Genomic DNA, 16,407 nt, shown 5'->3' with positions numbered 1-16,407 from the left:
AGAGCCCTGCTTATACAACAGGTTGGGTTCTGGGCTACCGCAGGGCCCCACTTATACAGCAGGTTGGGTTCTGGGCTACCGCAGGGCCCCACTTATACAGCAGGTTGGGTTCTGGGATACCGCAGGGCCCCACTTATACAGCAGGTTGGGTTCTGGGCTACCGCAGGGCCCCACTTATACAGCAGGTTGGGTTCTGGGCTACCGCAGGGCCCCACTTATACAGCAGGTTGGGTTCTGGGCTACCGCAGGGCCCCACTTATACAGCAGGTTGGGTTCTGAGCTACGGCTGTAAAGTAAAAATTGCTGTAAAATAAAACAGCCTTTTTTTCACTTTCAAATGCATATAAAAGTCTGATAACATGTTTACAATATCATATATTAAGTAAGCAATAGAGGAACCTATCTTGAGGTAGAATTTCATGATGAAAAGATTCATATCTTTTTAATTCTTGATACTTAAATGTAAACTGCAATTTTAAGTGTGTAGTAAATATAAAAACTATAACTACAGCAACAGGGAAATCAAAATATGCCCAAAAATATTGTATTCCACAACCAGACTCACGTTGATGGGCCAAATTTATCATCAAGTCTGGCTTCAGCTTGACAGTTGAGAGCTACACCAGTCACCTGGACCATGATAGTCTGGTATTCCACCTGTGCCCAGTAAGTGGTCACTAGTGGAGTGAAGGCTGGTGTGAGAGCTACCTCTGGCACCAGGATGATCCTCTGCAAGTAAGGTGCTGTAGCCGGGTCTGCCACAAACAACAAATGTATTAAAGCAAATAAAATACTGAATCTCCTCAACGGATACATTGTATATACAATGAAAAATGTACAGTGCACTATATATAACTTTGTTTATATATGATATTTCCTTTAATTACTATTTTAAGGATTAAAGCACAGTATTCTTGTGTTATTGTACAGGTAAACTGTAACATCATAACCCATGTTTATGATATTCCATACTGACATGCCCAAAATTTGAAATATAACTAACAATTTTTTAACATGAATGTGTCTTTTCCTAGGTAGTAGGTTGGTAAACAGCAACCGCCCAGGGAGGTACTAGCGTCCTGCCAAGTGAGTGTACAACGAAAACCTGTAACTGTTTTACATGATGGTAGGATTGCTGGTGTCTTTTGTCTGTCTCATAAACATGCAAGATTTCAGGTATGTCTTGTTACTTCTACTTACACTTAGGTCACACTACACATACGTGTACAAGCATATATATACACACTCCTCTAGGTATTCTTCTATTTTCTTTCTAGTTCTTGTTCATTTCCTCTTATCTCCATGGGGAAGTGGAACAGAATTCTTCCTCTGTAAGCCATGCGTGTTGTAAGAGGCGACTAAAATGCCGGGAGCAAGGGGCTAGTAACCCCTTCTCCTGTATAAATTACTAAATTTAAGAGAAACTTTCGTTTTTCTTTTTGGGCCACCCTGCCTTGGTGGGATACGGCAGGTGTGTTGAAAGAAAGAAAAGAAAGAACGTGTCTTTTCTCCATGGGGAAGTGGAACAGAATTCTTCCTCCGTAAGCTGTGTGTGTCGTAAGAGGCGACTAAAATGCCGGGAGCAAGGGGCTAGTAATATATATTACTAAATTTAAAAGGAAAAGCTTTTGTTTTTCTTTTTGGGCCACCCCACCTCAGTGGGATACGGCTGGTGTGTTGAAAGAAAGAATGTGTCTTCATAGGAAATTATTATTATAGGAAGTGCTAAACCTGTAGGGATTATTCAGCATCTGTGGGGGGAAGATGGAAGGCATTCAGGCTTAATTCATGGAATTGGAGCACAGATCCAATCCCCTAGATCTTCATAGACTAGCTTAAGTACTTATCCCACCTCAGCTAATTTCAAAGCCAAGTCCTAGCTATGTTATACTAGCCCCTAGGTTTACTTGGCAGACGATGCAACATCCCCCCAATGAAAAGCAGGGGTGTCACTAGCACGTTAAGAGACCATACAATAAGTGTCAGGGGCCCGAGACTGTTCAACTGCCTCCCAGCATACATAAGGGGGATTACCAACAGACCCCTGGCAGTCTTCAAGCTGGCACTGGACAAGCACCTAAAGTCGGTTCCTGACCAGCCGGGCTGTGGCTCGTACGTTGGTTTGCGTGCAGCCAGCAGTAACAGCCTGGTTGATCAGGCTCTGATCCACCAGGAGGCCTGGTCACAGACCGGGCCGCGGGGCGCTGACCCCCGGAACTCTCTCCAGGTAAACTCCAGATAACTCAAAAGCTGACTAATATCAGGTAGAGTACCTGTTTTAATGCTAGGTAAACAGGAGCACCAGGTTTGAAGAGACTTGCACTTCTCATTCCATAACAGGTTAGTAAAAAAAAAAAAAAAAAAAAAAAAAAAAAAAAAAAAAAAGGCACAATACCGCGACTGGAAGGATACACAAATAACCCACACGTAGAAGAGAGGAGCTTACAACACCGTTTTGGTTCAAGTTGGACCATTTACAAAGTCACGGCGTCGTAAGCTCATCTCTTCTATGTGCGGGTTATTTGTGTGACAGGTTAGTATTTTAACATTCCTATGCAATTTCATTTAAAAATTTCTAGGGATGTGTAATGCTTATTACTGTACAATACTGGCAGTTCTCCCAGTGATTACTGTTATTACAGGCCATGTGATTGCCTAAGAGCTTATCTTGCAGTCTTCCTGGTGGCCTCATGTCTTGTCACATCAAATACAAAATTTATTTTAACATGGCCATTTCCCACTAAGGCAGGGTGCCCCAAAAAAGAAAAAACACTTCCATCTTCACTCATTCCATCGCTGTCTTGCCAGAGACATGCCAATACAACAGTTCAAAAACTAACACATCTCCACCCCTCCTTCAAAATGCTGTATACAATATGTGCTTCACATGTAAGAAGAAGTCACTAGCTTGCATCTCTCCAGCATCACCTCTGTGTTATCTTGCAATAACATGGTATAACAAGTATATCACTTCACTAAACTGCATCATTATTTGTCACCTCATTGTTGCTCTTGCATTATCATGTGTTGCTCCATTATGACACCTGAGCTCTACCCTTTTCCTATCCAGATTACAAAAGCTATGTGAAATGTTATCCATGTGGTTCTGACCTTGCATACAGTGGTCCTGGGGATGATCCTGATGCTCCAGCCACTTCTCATGAATGTCTTCGTTCTGGTCCAGGTCCAAACTGGAAACAGATAAAGGCCACTTTGTAACAGTCAAATTACAGTACGTACTATTATACTACTGATTAAATAAATTTATTTAGGTACAGGTACACATACAGTTACACAAATTATCATACACTGTATTATTATTATAATCAAGGGGGAAGCGCTAAACCCGGAGGATTATACAGCTTCATACACTGTAACTTCTTTTCTTTCAACAAACCGGCCATATCCCACCAAGGCAGGGTGGCCCAAAAAGAAAAACAAAAGTTTCTCTTTTTAAATTTAGTAATTTATTCAGGAGAAGGAGTTACTAGCCCCTTGCTCCTGGCATTTTAGTTGCCTTTTACAAAACGCATGGCTTACAGAGGAAGAATTCTGTTCCACTTCCCCATGCAGATAACAGGAAATAAACAAGAACAAGAACTAGTAAGAAAATAGAAGAAAACCCAGAGGGTTTTGATTTTAATGCCACTACAAGTACAATAAGTAAAAACTTCAATTTAACCAACTCTGATTAAATGGACTCTGAATTTAAAAACAAAATATGTATGCATTTGGAAACTACAGACAAAGTTTGTTGAGTCCAGAATTATTATTATGACCATGGATAAACAATCTCATCATTACAGTTATACTGTGCCATTTACACAGCAGTCCTACTGTACCATTTGCATAACAGTTCTACTGTACCATTTATGTAGGTTCTACTGTACCATATATGCAACCCTTCTACTGTGCAAGTTACACAGAACTTCTACAGTAAATGCACTTAACAGTGTACAGTTCAATACATCCAGTCACTTGTTATAAAAGTATGTAAATCTGAAGGATAATTCTAGTCATTAAGGATTATGGAAACACTTCACCACACAGTGGCTTCATCAGTCTAATATGCTGTATTCTTATCAAGATTGATGGACTAATCACATCGACTCCAAGCTGAGGGACCAATTAACTCAAACTCCTCTGTTCTTCAACCATTCTTTTCTGTAGTGGACTGATGAAGCCAGTGTGGCAAAACATTTCCACAATAAAGTTACCCAAGCATTGCAAACATGCCTAGTTTATCAACTTGTCAGTTCTCTGAATCATTTATCTACATGATATTAGTCCCAGAGGTGGTTGGCAGCATACTCAGCTCACACACTGACGTCCATGGTTCGATCCCCGGTATGGGTGTAAACATTAGGATGTGTTTCCTTAAGACTCCTGCTGTCCATGTTCACCTAGCAGTAAGTAGATACCTGGGTGTTAGTCGACTGGTGTGGGTCACATCCTGAGACAAAATTAATCAAATCTGCAGAAAATACTCTGCATAACAAGGGACTTTCTGTAATAGTACACATGTCATTGATGTCAGCTATGATCTGTATAAGTTACATCATGTACTTGTAGAAATAGATTATTATTAAGTGAATCCTTGTTACCTGGCAAGCATGGGGGTGACCCCTGGGGGTAGTGGGCGTGAGTGACCTTCTAACAAGGTCAACAACCCATGAAGATCCCTGGTCACGTGACGCCAGCTCTCCCTGCCAAGGTCAAATAGGCAAGATTTATTATAATAATAATGATTAGTAATTTAAATAATAATAATATTATAATAGCACCAATAATAATAATAAGAGCAATAATATTATAATAAATAATAATTAATAATAATAATAGTAAGTAGTAGTAATAAATAGTAGTAGGTAAATTTGGGGTGCCAGGGGTAAATGTAAATGGGGAGCTTTTAATTGAGCTATGTGTAGAAAGAAATTTGGTAATAAGTAATACATATTTTATGAAAAAGAGGATAAATAAATATACAAGGTATGATGTAGCACGTAATGAAAGTAGTTTGTTAGATTATGTATTGGTGGATAAAAGGTTGATGGGTAGGCTCCAGGATGTACATGTTTATAGAGGGGCAACTGATATATCAGATCATTATTTAGTTGTAGCTACAGTTAGAGTAAGAGGTAGATGGGAAAAGAGGAAGGTGGCAACAACAAGTAAGAGGGAGGTGAAAGTGTATAAACTAAGGGAGGAGGAAGTTCGGGCGAGATATAAGCGACTATTGGCAGAAAGGTGGGCTAGTGCAAAGATGAGTAGTGGGGGGGTTGAAGAGGGTTGGAATAGTTTTAAAAATGCAGTATTAGAATGTGGGGCAGAAGTTTGTGGTTATAGGAGGGTGGGGGCAGGAGGAAAGAGGAGTGATTGGTGGAATGATGAAGTAAAGGGTGTGATAAAAGAGAAAAAGGTAGCTTACGAGAGGTTTTTACAAAGCAGAAGTGTTATAAGAAGAGCAGAGTATATGGAGAGTAAAAGAAAGGTGAAGAGAGTGGTGAGAGAGTGCAAAAGGAGAGCAGATGAAAGAGTGGGAGAGGCACTGTCAAGAAATTTTAATGAAAATAAGAAAAAAATTTGGAGTGAGTTAAACAAGTTAAGAAAGCCTAGGGAAAGTATGGATTTGTCAGTTAAAAACAGAGTAGGGGAGTTAGTAGATGGGGAGAGGGAGGTATTAGGTAGATGGCGAGAATATTTTGAGGAACTTTTAAATGTTGAGGAAGAAAGGGAGGCGGTAATTTCATGCACTGGCCAGGGAGGTATACCATCTTTTAGGAGTGAAGAAGAGCAGAATGTAAGTGTGGTGGAGGTACGTGAGGCATTACGTAGAATGAAAGGGGGTAAAGCAGCTGGAACTGATGGGATCATGACAGAAATGTTAAAAGCAGGGGGGGATATAGTGTTGGAGTGGTTGGTACTTTTGTTTAATAAATGTATGAAAGAGGGGAAGGTACCTAGGGATTGGCGGAGAGCGTGTATAGTTCCTTTATATAAAGGGAAAGGGGACAAAAGAGATTGTAAAAATTATAGAGGAATAAGTTTACTGAGTATACCAGGAAAAGTATACGGTAGAGTTATAATTGAAAGAATTAGAGGTAAGACAGAATGTAGAATTGCGGATGAGCAAGGAGGCTTCAGAGTGGGTAGGGGATGTGTAGATCAAGTGTTTACATTGAAGCATATATGTGAACAGTATTTAGATAAAGGTAGGGAAGTTTTTATTGCATTTATGGATTTAGAAAAGGCATATGATAGAGTGGATAGAGGAGCAATGTGGCAGATGTTGCAAGTTTATGGAATAGGTGGTAAGTTACTAAATGCTGTAAAGAGCTTTTATGAGGATAGTGAGGCTCAGGTTAGGGTGTGTAGAAGAGAGGGAGACTACTTCCCGGCAAAAGTAGGTCTTAGACAGGGATGTGTAATGTCACCATGGATGTTTAATATATTTATAGATGGGGTTGTAAAAGAAGTAAATGCTAGGGTGTTCGGGAGAGGGGTGGGATTAAATTATGGGGAATCAAATTCAAAATGGGAATTGACACAGTTACTTTTTGCTGATGATACTGTGCTTATGGGAGATTCTAAAGAAAAATTGCAAAGGTTAGTGGATGAGTTTGAGAATGTGTGTAAAGGTAGAAAGTTGAAAGTGAACATAGAAAAGAGTAAGGTGATGAGGGTATCAAATGATTTAGATAAAGAAAAATTGGATATCAAATTGGGGAGGAGGAGTATGGAAGAAGTGAATGTTTTCAGATACTTGGGAGTTGACGTGTCGGCGGATGGATTTATGAAGGATGAGGTTAATCATAGAATTGATGAGGGAAAAAAGGTGAGTGGTGCGTTGAGGTATATGTGGAGTCAAAAAACGTTATCTATGGAGGCAAAGAAGGGAATGTATGAAAGTATAGTAGTACCAACACTCTTATATGGATGTGAAGCTTGGGTGGTAAATGCAGCAGCGAGGAGACGGTTGGAGGCAGTGGAGATGTCCTGTCTAAGGGCAATGTGTGGTGTAAATATTATGCAGAAAATTCGGAGTGTGGAAATTAGGAGAAGGTGTGGAGTTAATAAAAGCATTAGTCAGAGGGCAGAAGAGGGGTTGTTGAGGTGGTTTGGTCATTTAGAGAGAATGGATCAAAGTAGAATGACATGGAAAGCATATAAATCTATAGGGGAAGGAAAGAGGGGTAGGGGTCGTCCTCGAAAGGGTTGGAAAGAGGGGGTAAAGGAGGTTTTGTGGGCGAGGGGCTTGGACTTCCAGCAAGCGTGCATGAGCGTGTTAGATAGGAGTGAATGGAGACGAATGATACTTGGGACCTGACGATCTGTTTGGAGTGTGAGCAGGGTAATATTTAGTGAAGGGATTCAGGGAAACCGGTTATTTTCTTATAGTCGGACTTGAGTCCTGGAAATGGGAAGTACAATGCCTGCACTTTAAAGGAGGGGTTTGGGATATTGGCAGTTTGGAGGGATATGTTGTGTATCTTTATACGTATATGCTTCTAAACTGTTGTATTCTGAGCACCTCTGCAAAAGCAGTGATAATGTGTGAGTGTGGTGAAAGTGTTGAATGATGATGAAAGTATTTTCTTTTTGGGGATTTTCTTTCTTTTTTGGGTCACCCTGCCTCGGTGGGAGACGACCAACTTGTTGAAAAAAAAAAAAATAGTAACAATAATTAATAATAATTCCTCAGTCTAAAATGCTGCAAGTGTGTAATAAAATCTGCAGGTGTGCATAAAATTTTACAGCTGTGCACGAAATTATAGGTGTGCACAAAACTGCAGGTGTACCAAATTCTACAGGTGTGCATGAAACACTGCAGGTACACACGAAATTACAAGTGCACAAAACATCGCAAGTATGCACGAAATTGGCTCATTTTTGCCTTATGTGTGTGTGACTCACGTGAGGAGGTAGGAGGCCGGGGCAAAGGCTGTGCTGGTGTTGGAGGAGACTGCCTGGTATAGGTCCACCATCACCTGCAGCAGGAGGAACCAGGAGGCACATTATTATTGTTACACAACACCGTCAGGTTGAAGAATAAGACGTGTGTGCAACACTTGGGTGTCTTCATTGAGGAGATGTTTTGCCTGCACAGAAGACATCTTCAGTCAAATATAACAGTAGAGACAGTAGTGTTATATTCACTTGAAGAAGCCTGGTACACAGGCATAACATTTTGTTACGCCTGTGCACCATAGAGATGCAAAATGAAAATGGAAATACAAAACAAAATAGTTGTAAAATGAAATGTAAGAGGTACAAACCGAGATAAAGGATTTGCAGAATGAGATGGAAAAGGGAGACACAGGAGATTGGTAGAAGAGAGCGAGACAAATAAACATTGCAATTAACCATTAAAGTGTACTTTAGATGTTATGTTTGGTAGGACAGGTATTGTTTATGTGCAGTTCTTCCCTTTCTTAATCTCCGTTATCCAAAACATTAGAGGTCAAGGGACTGGTCAACACATTAGCATAGCAAAGTTATAATAGCAATGATCTATTTATAGATTTGTTGATCAGTGGGGACAGCAATGAGTTATATATACAGTGAATTTAGTGACATAAACCTCAGGTTCCAATCCGAACTACCAAACTAGCGCGGCAGGAAATTATGTGATAATAATAAGCAACGTGTGGATGCAATGTTTACTTGGTCGTAGGTTCGGCCCACAGGCGACGGATAAATCATGGTGAATCCTGCTCTTTTACGTTTCTTCCACAAGCGTTTCTCATCAGATCTCTTCCTGGATGTGGCTGTATGGTCATCTGTCATCCACGCTTTTTCGTCATCTGCCATCCCACTGCCTGAAGGAGGCACTGTAGTGTCCTGTCTGGTGTAGGAATCGTTGAAACGGAGCCAACCATCTCTGCCACCCAGGTCAAACTCGTGTAGCTGGTAGGGGTCGCCGCCCCAGGAGGTGCCCGGTGCAGTGCCTCCTTCAGAGTGTTCACCAGCATGATCGAGGGCCCCACTCTCCCTCCTGGTGTGTAGAAGGTACTGTAGATCTGGCTGCGTGAGGCACAGCTCGTGTGAGATTAGGCAATCGATTCCTACCACCCCTGTCAACAAGAAATTATTTTATCTTACATAGTGCAGGAGGATCGAGCCTTCAACATCCCAGGAAGGAGTCAGTATACAGCAGTGTCATCACCCGGCTACAACATCCTCTTTATGGATAATGCAGAGAAAACATGTAAAATAATTGTTGTAGTCACAAGGTGCTAAACTCAAATCAAGTACAGTAGATGTATTTCGGTCCCTGTATCTCATAAGCCCAGCCTCCTGTACCTCAATGTATGCAATAGGAATAGTGAAGAGTGGTAATAAATTTTAATGCAGCAAAATATAAAAATATATCTATGTGTGTATGTATTTTTGTGTTTTTAATACTATTCTATTAAATTTTTAATACCCAGGTATTAAGATTTTCAATACCCGGGTATTAATAGTTTTAATATCCAGGTGTTAAAAATACCTAAAATTGTGAATTAGTTTCAAAATTTTCTACAATGTCGTACGAATTAAATCTTTTGATATTTTTAAGATAGTCTAATCTGACGAAAATTCCAAAGATACCAAGTGTTAAAAATACTGCACTAACAAATCTGCGCACATCCTTGAGGGACGCCTAACACTAATATAAGAACATAAGAACATAAGAAAGGAGGAACACTGCAGAAGGCCTGTTGGCCCATACTAGGCAGGTCCTTTACAATTCATCCCCCTAACAAAACATTTGCCCAACCCATTTTTCAATGCCACCCAAGAAACAAGCTCCGATGTGCAAGTCCCACTCAAATCCAACCCCTCCCACTCATGTACTTATCCAACCTAAATTTGAAACTACCCAAAGTCCTAGCCTCAATAACCCAACTAGGTAGACTGTTCCACTCATCAACTACCCTATTTCCAAACCAATACTTTCCTATGTCCTTTCTAAATCTAAACTTATCTAATTTAAATCCATTACAGTAAGAGTAAGGAGAGTATGACCGAGACTCACCTAAGTTATCAGAGGCCTCAACGAGTGCGTCGTTGACCTGAGGTGCCACCTGTGTGTCCCTGGTGAGCAGGAGCAGCAGGTCCCTCGCCACTTGGATCCTGCCCAGGACGTGGGTGTTGCTGGCTTCCTGGTCCGCGGTCGTGAAGGAAAGGTCTGGCTGCCCGCTGACACCCAGTACAGCCGGGTGGAAGCTGGAGTTATAGACCAGGTCGACTCCCAGGAGTTGGTAGCATCCCTCACACCTGACAGTGACGGCAGTGGTGTGGACAGCAATTGAGTGACAACATCAAGTGTCAAACAGGTGGCAGTGACAACAGTGTCAAACACAGGTGGTAGTGGTTATTGGGATTTTTCCACGAATTGCCTCCTAACGTGCAGCTAATCTAGCTAAAATTGTTAACACAAATATCCTGAGATAACTCGGGCACGCCAGTGGCTCATACAAGAAAAATCCACAAGAATTTTTGTTTGCTATGTTACCTAATAGTACACGGCAGTTCTCCTTACTTGAAACAGAGGGAGAACCTCACTTACTTATTCGATACCTCCGTCACTTTATCTCCCATCAGGACGCCATGTTCCACACTTCAACAGTAAAGCTGGCCAGTAATACTGAATAAAACATAAACCCGATCCGCTGGGGCTTGAAAGGATGTTAACAGTTATCCTTGGGGTTTGAGGAAGCTTCATTGGCAAAAAGTTCCTTTTCTTTAGTAAGAATTGCCGGTGTCCTGGCCACACATCCAACCTTCTTGACGAGTACATTGTAACTGACTAACCAGCGACTCTCCTGATCTCAGATTGAATTTTTGAAACACTCGCTACTATCTATAATACTAGTTTTAACCTATTTCTAACTATTCTAGGTTGTATAACGATGTTATTTTCTCCTAAGATTATTGTACACTCTGTGTAACTACTTAAATCTGTAAAATGACAAATATTATATACAACTGTTTATGTAAGCAGTTATATTTAAGGGCTGTTTATACTTACACTATCAATGTTTCGTGAAATAAATTTCAAGTGACAATGATGGTTGTCAAACAACTAATAGTGATAAAATGGATCCCTTAAAATCAAATGACTGAAAATCCCTATCTCAGCATTTCTGTGAGCACTCCTATTATCTGTGAGCACTCCTATTATATGTCAGCACTCCTATTATCTGTCAGCACTCCTATTATCTGTCAGCACTCTTATTATCTGTCAGCACTCCTAGCATCCTAACCTGCTTTCATCTTTGACAACAGTTACCTCTCACAGCATCACCGTCAGATCTCTCACCTGTAGCGTCGTGTGGCCTTCCTGAGTGTGTGCACTTTGGGTGGCAGGAGGAGGTCGGCGGCTAGGGTCAGTGTGGCCAGTGCAGCCTCTGTGTGGGCCACCATGGTCCTCATGGCCTCTTCTCCAGAGGTACGGCCCACCCACGACACCAGTTCAGACCACGTCCATATGCGACCCTGTATCTGCGGCGGGAGTGTCGTTATTATCTCTTTTATGTGCGGGTTATTTGTGTATCGTTCCAGTCACGGTATTGTGCTTTTTTTTTGTTATTTATTGTTGGTAGTGATTGTTTTCGAGAATAACAACGATGATGATGCCATAACACAACAAAAGAGACAAATACAAATAATTTCTTTTTTTTCTGCAGTATACAGGTAAAGTAGTTTACATATAATATATTGGTAGGCACAAAAAGCTACTAGGATGCAGTGTATTACGGGCAGTATGATGTTGGACGAGATCAGGACAGTTTTTAAGTGATTATCATTAGAAACAGTGTAAAGATCAGGATATCTCAACAGCACACAGTATGAGTGAGGATCAAGAATAGAAAGGCACAATACCGTGACTGGAACAATTCACACAAATAACCCGCACACACAGGAGTGTTTATGACGACCTTTCGGTCCGATTTGGACCGAGTGAGAATACAAACTAGCACAATAAAAGAAGAGTTATTCGTGAGGCTCCTACCTTGGCGTACCCTCTGGCAGGAGGGTGCCTGAAGACCACCTCCCCGTGGGTGTGGGCGTGGGCGCGGAGAGGCTGCAGGGAAGTCAGTAGCAGATACAGACGGACGGACACACACGCCCCGAGAACCTCCAGCGGGGGACCCCAGTGAACCTGAACCACTTGCCCGGACCCCAGTCTGGGACAGGAAGGACACAAGGGGTAGAGAGAAAGAGAGAGAGAGTTATTAAATTCTTGTTTCGTTTCCTAACACCTCGTCTTACTTGCTCTATAATTACCTTGAGTTTTAAATACGTCCAATACAAAAAGAATGATAGGAATCCCCAAGTTAACGACAGAACGAATCCACTGGAGGTACAGTACGCGGTGTGGGATTCGCTAAGCTGATAACTGTCCTGGGATTCATTAAGCCAATATCTAGATCTACTGCCTCACTAGATCTACTGCCTCACTAGATCTACTGCCTCACTAGATCTACTGTCTCTCTAGATCTACTGCCTCACTAGATCTACTGCCTCACTAGATCTACTGCCTCACTAGATCTACTGCCTCACTAGATCTACTGTCTCTCTAGATCTACTGCCTCACTAGAGCATTATTCATCCTTCTTACCTCTTGTCTCTAAGATCTTCAAGAAGTTTTCTGTTATCTACGAAAGTCACCCCTTTGCCTGAGTGGGCGGCCTTCACCACCCAGTGGGCGGTGTCCGGAAGGGCGTGGGCGGCGGCAGTGAGGTAGGCAGTGTGGGCGGGGAGGGCGTAGCAGGCGGGAACGAGGGCGCGGATGGGCGCGACGAGACGAGAAGCGTGGAGAAGATCACACAGAGCTTCCCGTCGCCACAATGTTCCTCTCAATCCTGGTACACGACCCACCTGTAGATAGATAGAAAGTGAGCTTGTACACCACAAGACGGGCAGCAAGTGGCAACTTCATTCTCACTGTACCTTTCTCCAGAACGTCACTTCGTCTGAGATCATTTATTCACAGGATGGCTCAAGTCTGGAACGTGTTCATGCACCATAATGATATCAACGAAATGAAGTCAGTTGGCCAAATGAAATCACTGGGCCACAGACGGCTCCAACTTCATCCTGTTCCATATTTGTGTCTCATAACAATAAAAAGGCTTTCATATGAGCTGATGTAGGTAACAACTCTTAGCTTGTAAATAAAGTTAGGAACCTTAACCTAACCTTGTAAGACCCTGTGTGTGTGTGTAGAAAGAGAGAGAGAGAGAGAGAGAGAGAGAGAGAGAGAGAGAGAGAGAGAGAGAGAGAAAGAGATTATCTAGAAGCATTCTATACCTCAAGTAATAGTGGTAATTTTAAGTTATTAGTGAATACCACTACCATATGTACCACCAGTACAACTACCACTACTCTACCACTACTAATATATCTACCACCACCACCAGCACTATTGCTACATCACCTCTAAACCACCACAATCCCTTCCACCCCCTATTGTTAACGCCACTGCTACTACTACCACCAGCACTGCTACCGCTACCACTATCCCCACTACTACTGCTACTATTACTACCACCACCACTACTACCTCTGCCACTACCACCACTTTACCAAGATTAATCTGCCTGGTTGTCATCAATGCTAACGAACAGCACCAATTAACCCACCAACCCTTCCCATCTATCCTCCCCACCATCTACCTTCCCCACCTAGACTCCTCTCAACACCTTCCCACTAAGAAACATGAAGCACCATCATTCATTATATAAATAACTTATTTAAACTTATATACACTAAGATGTGCATATCTCTCAGTGTATATACCCTAAGATGTGTACTATCTGTGTATATAGCCTAATCTGTGTATTATCTCAGTGTAAATACCCTAAGATGTGTACTCTCTCTCAGTGTATATAGCCTAATTTGTGTACTATCTTAGCCTAATTTGTGTACTATCTTAGCCTAATTTGTGTACTATCTTAGCCTAATTTGTGTACTATCTTAGCCTAATTTGTGTACTATCTTAGCCTAATTTGTGTACTATCTCTCAGTGTATATACACTAAGTGTACTATCAGTGTATATACCCTAAGAGGTGCACTATCTCTCAATGTATATACCCTAAAAAGTGTGCTATCTGTCAGTGTATATACCCTAAAGAAGTGTACCATCTCTCAGTGTATACGCCCTAAGAAGTGTACTATCTCTGTGTATATGCCCTAAGATGTGTACTATCTCTCAGTGTATATACACCGAAGTGTATATTGTATATCAGTGGATATACTCGAACACTAAAATGTATATACTGTATATCTGTGTATATTCATCGAGATGTATATCTCTCATTGCATATGCAATAAGGGATGTATGTGTAAATACACCGTGAGAATGTATCTCCGTGAATATACACCAAGGTACATCTCAGTGTATATAGGGGTATGAATACTCTTTGGATTCACATCCAGTACCGTACTGGTCTTTCACCAGTACCTTGGATGATGAGCCCTGATACAGACCTCTCTCTCTCTCTCTCTTTCTCTCTCTCCCTCTCTTTCTCTCTCAGAATGATCAATCATGGGAGTAACGAGAGGGAGTTTGATGGCTTGGCTTCAGACCAATTATGGACCATCACTACTGACGTGACACCTTCCTCTCTCCCTCCCTCACACTACCTACCTCTATTTCTCACACTGCCTCCCTCCATCACACTTTCTTCCTCCCTTCCTTCCTGCATCACACTTCTATCCTCTTTCCTTTATACTCTTCCTTCCCTCCCTCCCTCACACTTACTACCTGGAGTTTACCCTTTTTCACCTTTTTTTCCTCACAGTTCCTCGTTACTTCAGACTTATTCTCTCCCTCCCTCCTGCTGACTTCATCCATCACACTATTCTCCTTCCCTCTCAATATATGGCTCAACTGTGGCATAGTTGGATCACAATCGTGAGGCCCAGGTTTGATCCTGGGGCCGGTGTAAACGATGACATGTTTAACTTAAGATGTTCCACCTGTTGCCCTTGTTCACCTAGTAGTCAGTAGGTACCTGGGTGTTAGTCCACTCTTGTGGGTCGTGTCCTGGGAGAAATGCCTGAAGAACCCCAATGGGAATAAGCCAGACTGGCTTGGTTTTTGAGTTATCCTGTTTTAGGCTAATGCTTTTTTCAACGCAAAGAGGGTGTGGTGACGATGGTAGTGGTAGTGGTGATAGTGGTGGTGATGGTAGTGTGATGGTGGTAGTGGTGATAGTGGTGGTGATGGTAGTGTGATGGTGGTAGTGGTGATAGTGGTGGTGATGGTAGTGTGATGGTGGTAGTGGTGATAGTGGTGGTGATGGTAGTAGTGGTGATAGTGGTGGTGATGGTAGTGTGATGGTGATAGTGGTGGTGATGGTAGTGTGATGGTGGTAGTGGTGATAGTGGTGGTGATGGTAGTGTGATGGTGGTAGTGGTGATAGTGGTGGTGATGGTAGTAGTGGTGATAGTGGTGGTGATGGTAGTGTGATGGTGATAGTGGTGGTGATGGTAGTGTGATGGTGGTAGTGGTGATAGTGGTGGTGATGGTAGTGTGATGGTGGTAGTGGTGATAGTGGTGGTGATGGTAGTAGTGGTGATAGTGGTGGTGATGGTAGTGTGATGGTGGTAGTGGTAGTGGTGATAGTGGCGGTGATGGTAGTGTGATGGTGGTAGTGGTGGTGATGGTAGTGTGATGGTGGTACTGGTAGTGGTGATAGTGGTGGTGATGGTAGTGTGATGGTGGTAGTGGTGATAGTGGTGATAGTGGATGGTGTATGGTAGTGGTGGTGATGGTAGTATGACGGTGGTAGTGGTGATAGTGGTGGTGATGGTAGTGTGATGGTGGTAGTGGTGATAGTGGCGGTGATGGTAGTGTGATGGTGGTAGTGGTGATAGTGGTGGTGATGGTAGTAGTGGTGATAGTGGTGGTGATGGTAGTGTGATGGTGGTAGTGGTGATAGTGGTGGTGATGGTAGTGTGATGGTGGTAGTGGTGATAGTGGTGGTGATGGTAGTGTGATGGTGGTAGTGGTGATAGTGGTGGTGATGGTAGTGTGATGGTGGTAGTGGTGATAGTGGTGGTGATGGTAGTAGTGGTGATAGTGGTGGTGATGGTAGTGTGATGGTGGTAGTGGTGATAGTGGTGGTGATGGTAGTGTGATGGTGGTAGTGGTGATAGTGGTGGTGATGGTAGTAGTGGTGATAGTGGTGGTGATGGTAGTGTGATGGTGGTAGTGGTGATAGTGGTGGTGATGGTAGTAGTGGTGATAGTGGTGGTGATGGTAGTGTGATGGTGGTAGTGGTGATAGTGGCGGTGATGGTAGTGTGATGGTGATAGTGGTGGTGATGGTAGTGTGATGGTGGTAGTGGTAGTGGTGATAGTGGCGGTGATGGTAGTGTGATGGTGATAGTGGTGGTGATGGTAGTGTGATG

At 42.4% G+C, this 16,407-nt stretch overlaps 1 protein-coding gene across 1 annotated transcript in view; it reads right to left on the bottom strand.

The window, feature by feature from the left end:
- Window positions 1-16,407, bottom strand: part of LOC128684253 (cadherin-like and PC-esterase domain-containing protein 1) — a gene marked incomplete at its 3' end in the record, with an annotated part of 238,406 nt that overhangs the window by 29,234 nt on the left and 192,765 nt on the right. The window contains 9 exon segments of the mRNA XM_070098032.1: window positions 566-755; window positions 3,112-3,191; window positions 4,605-4,706; window positions 7,915-7,988; window positions 8,665-9,074; window positions 10,019-10,260; window positions 11,306-11,487; window positions 11,999-12,173; window positions 12,608-12,867. Of these exon segments, the coding sequence (XP_069954133.1) occupies window positions 566-755; window positions 3,112-3,191; window positions 4,605-4,706; window positions 7,915-7,988; window positions 8,665-9,074; window positions 10,019-10,260; window positions 11,306-11,487; window positions 11,999-12,173; window positions 12,608-12,867 (1,715 nt within the window).

Source organism: Cherax quadricarinatus, chromosome 4 (genome assembly GCF_038502225.1).
Source record: "Cherax quadricarinatus isolate ZL_2023a chromosome 4, ASM3850222v1, whole genome shotgun sequence".
In the NCBI taxonomy this organism is placed as follows: Eukaryota; Metazoa; Arthropoda; class Malacostraca; order Decapoda; family Parastacidae; genus Cherax; species Cherax quadricarinatus.
This window is presented reverse-complemented; position numbering and strand designations above follow the sequence as displayed.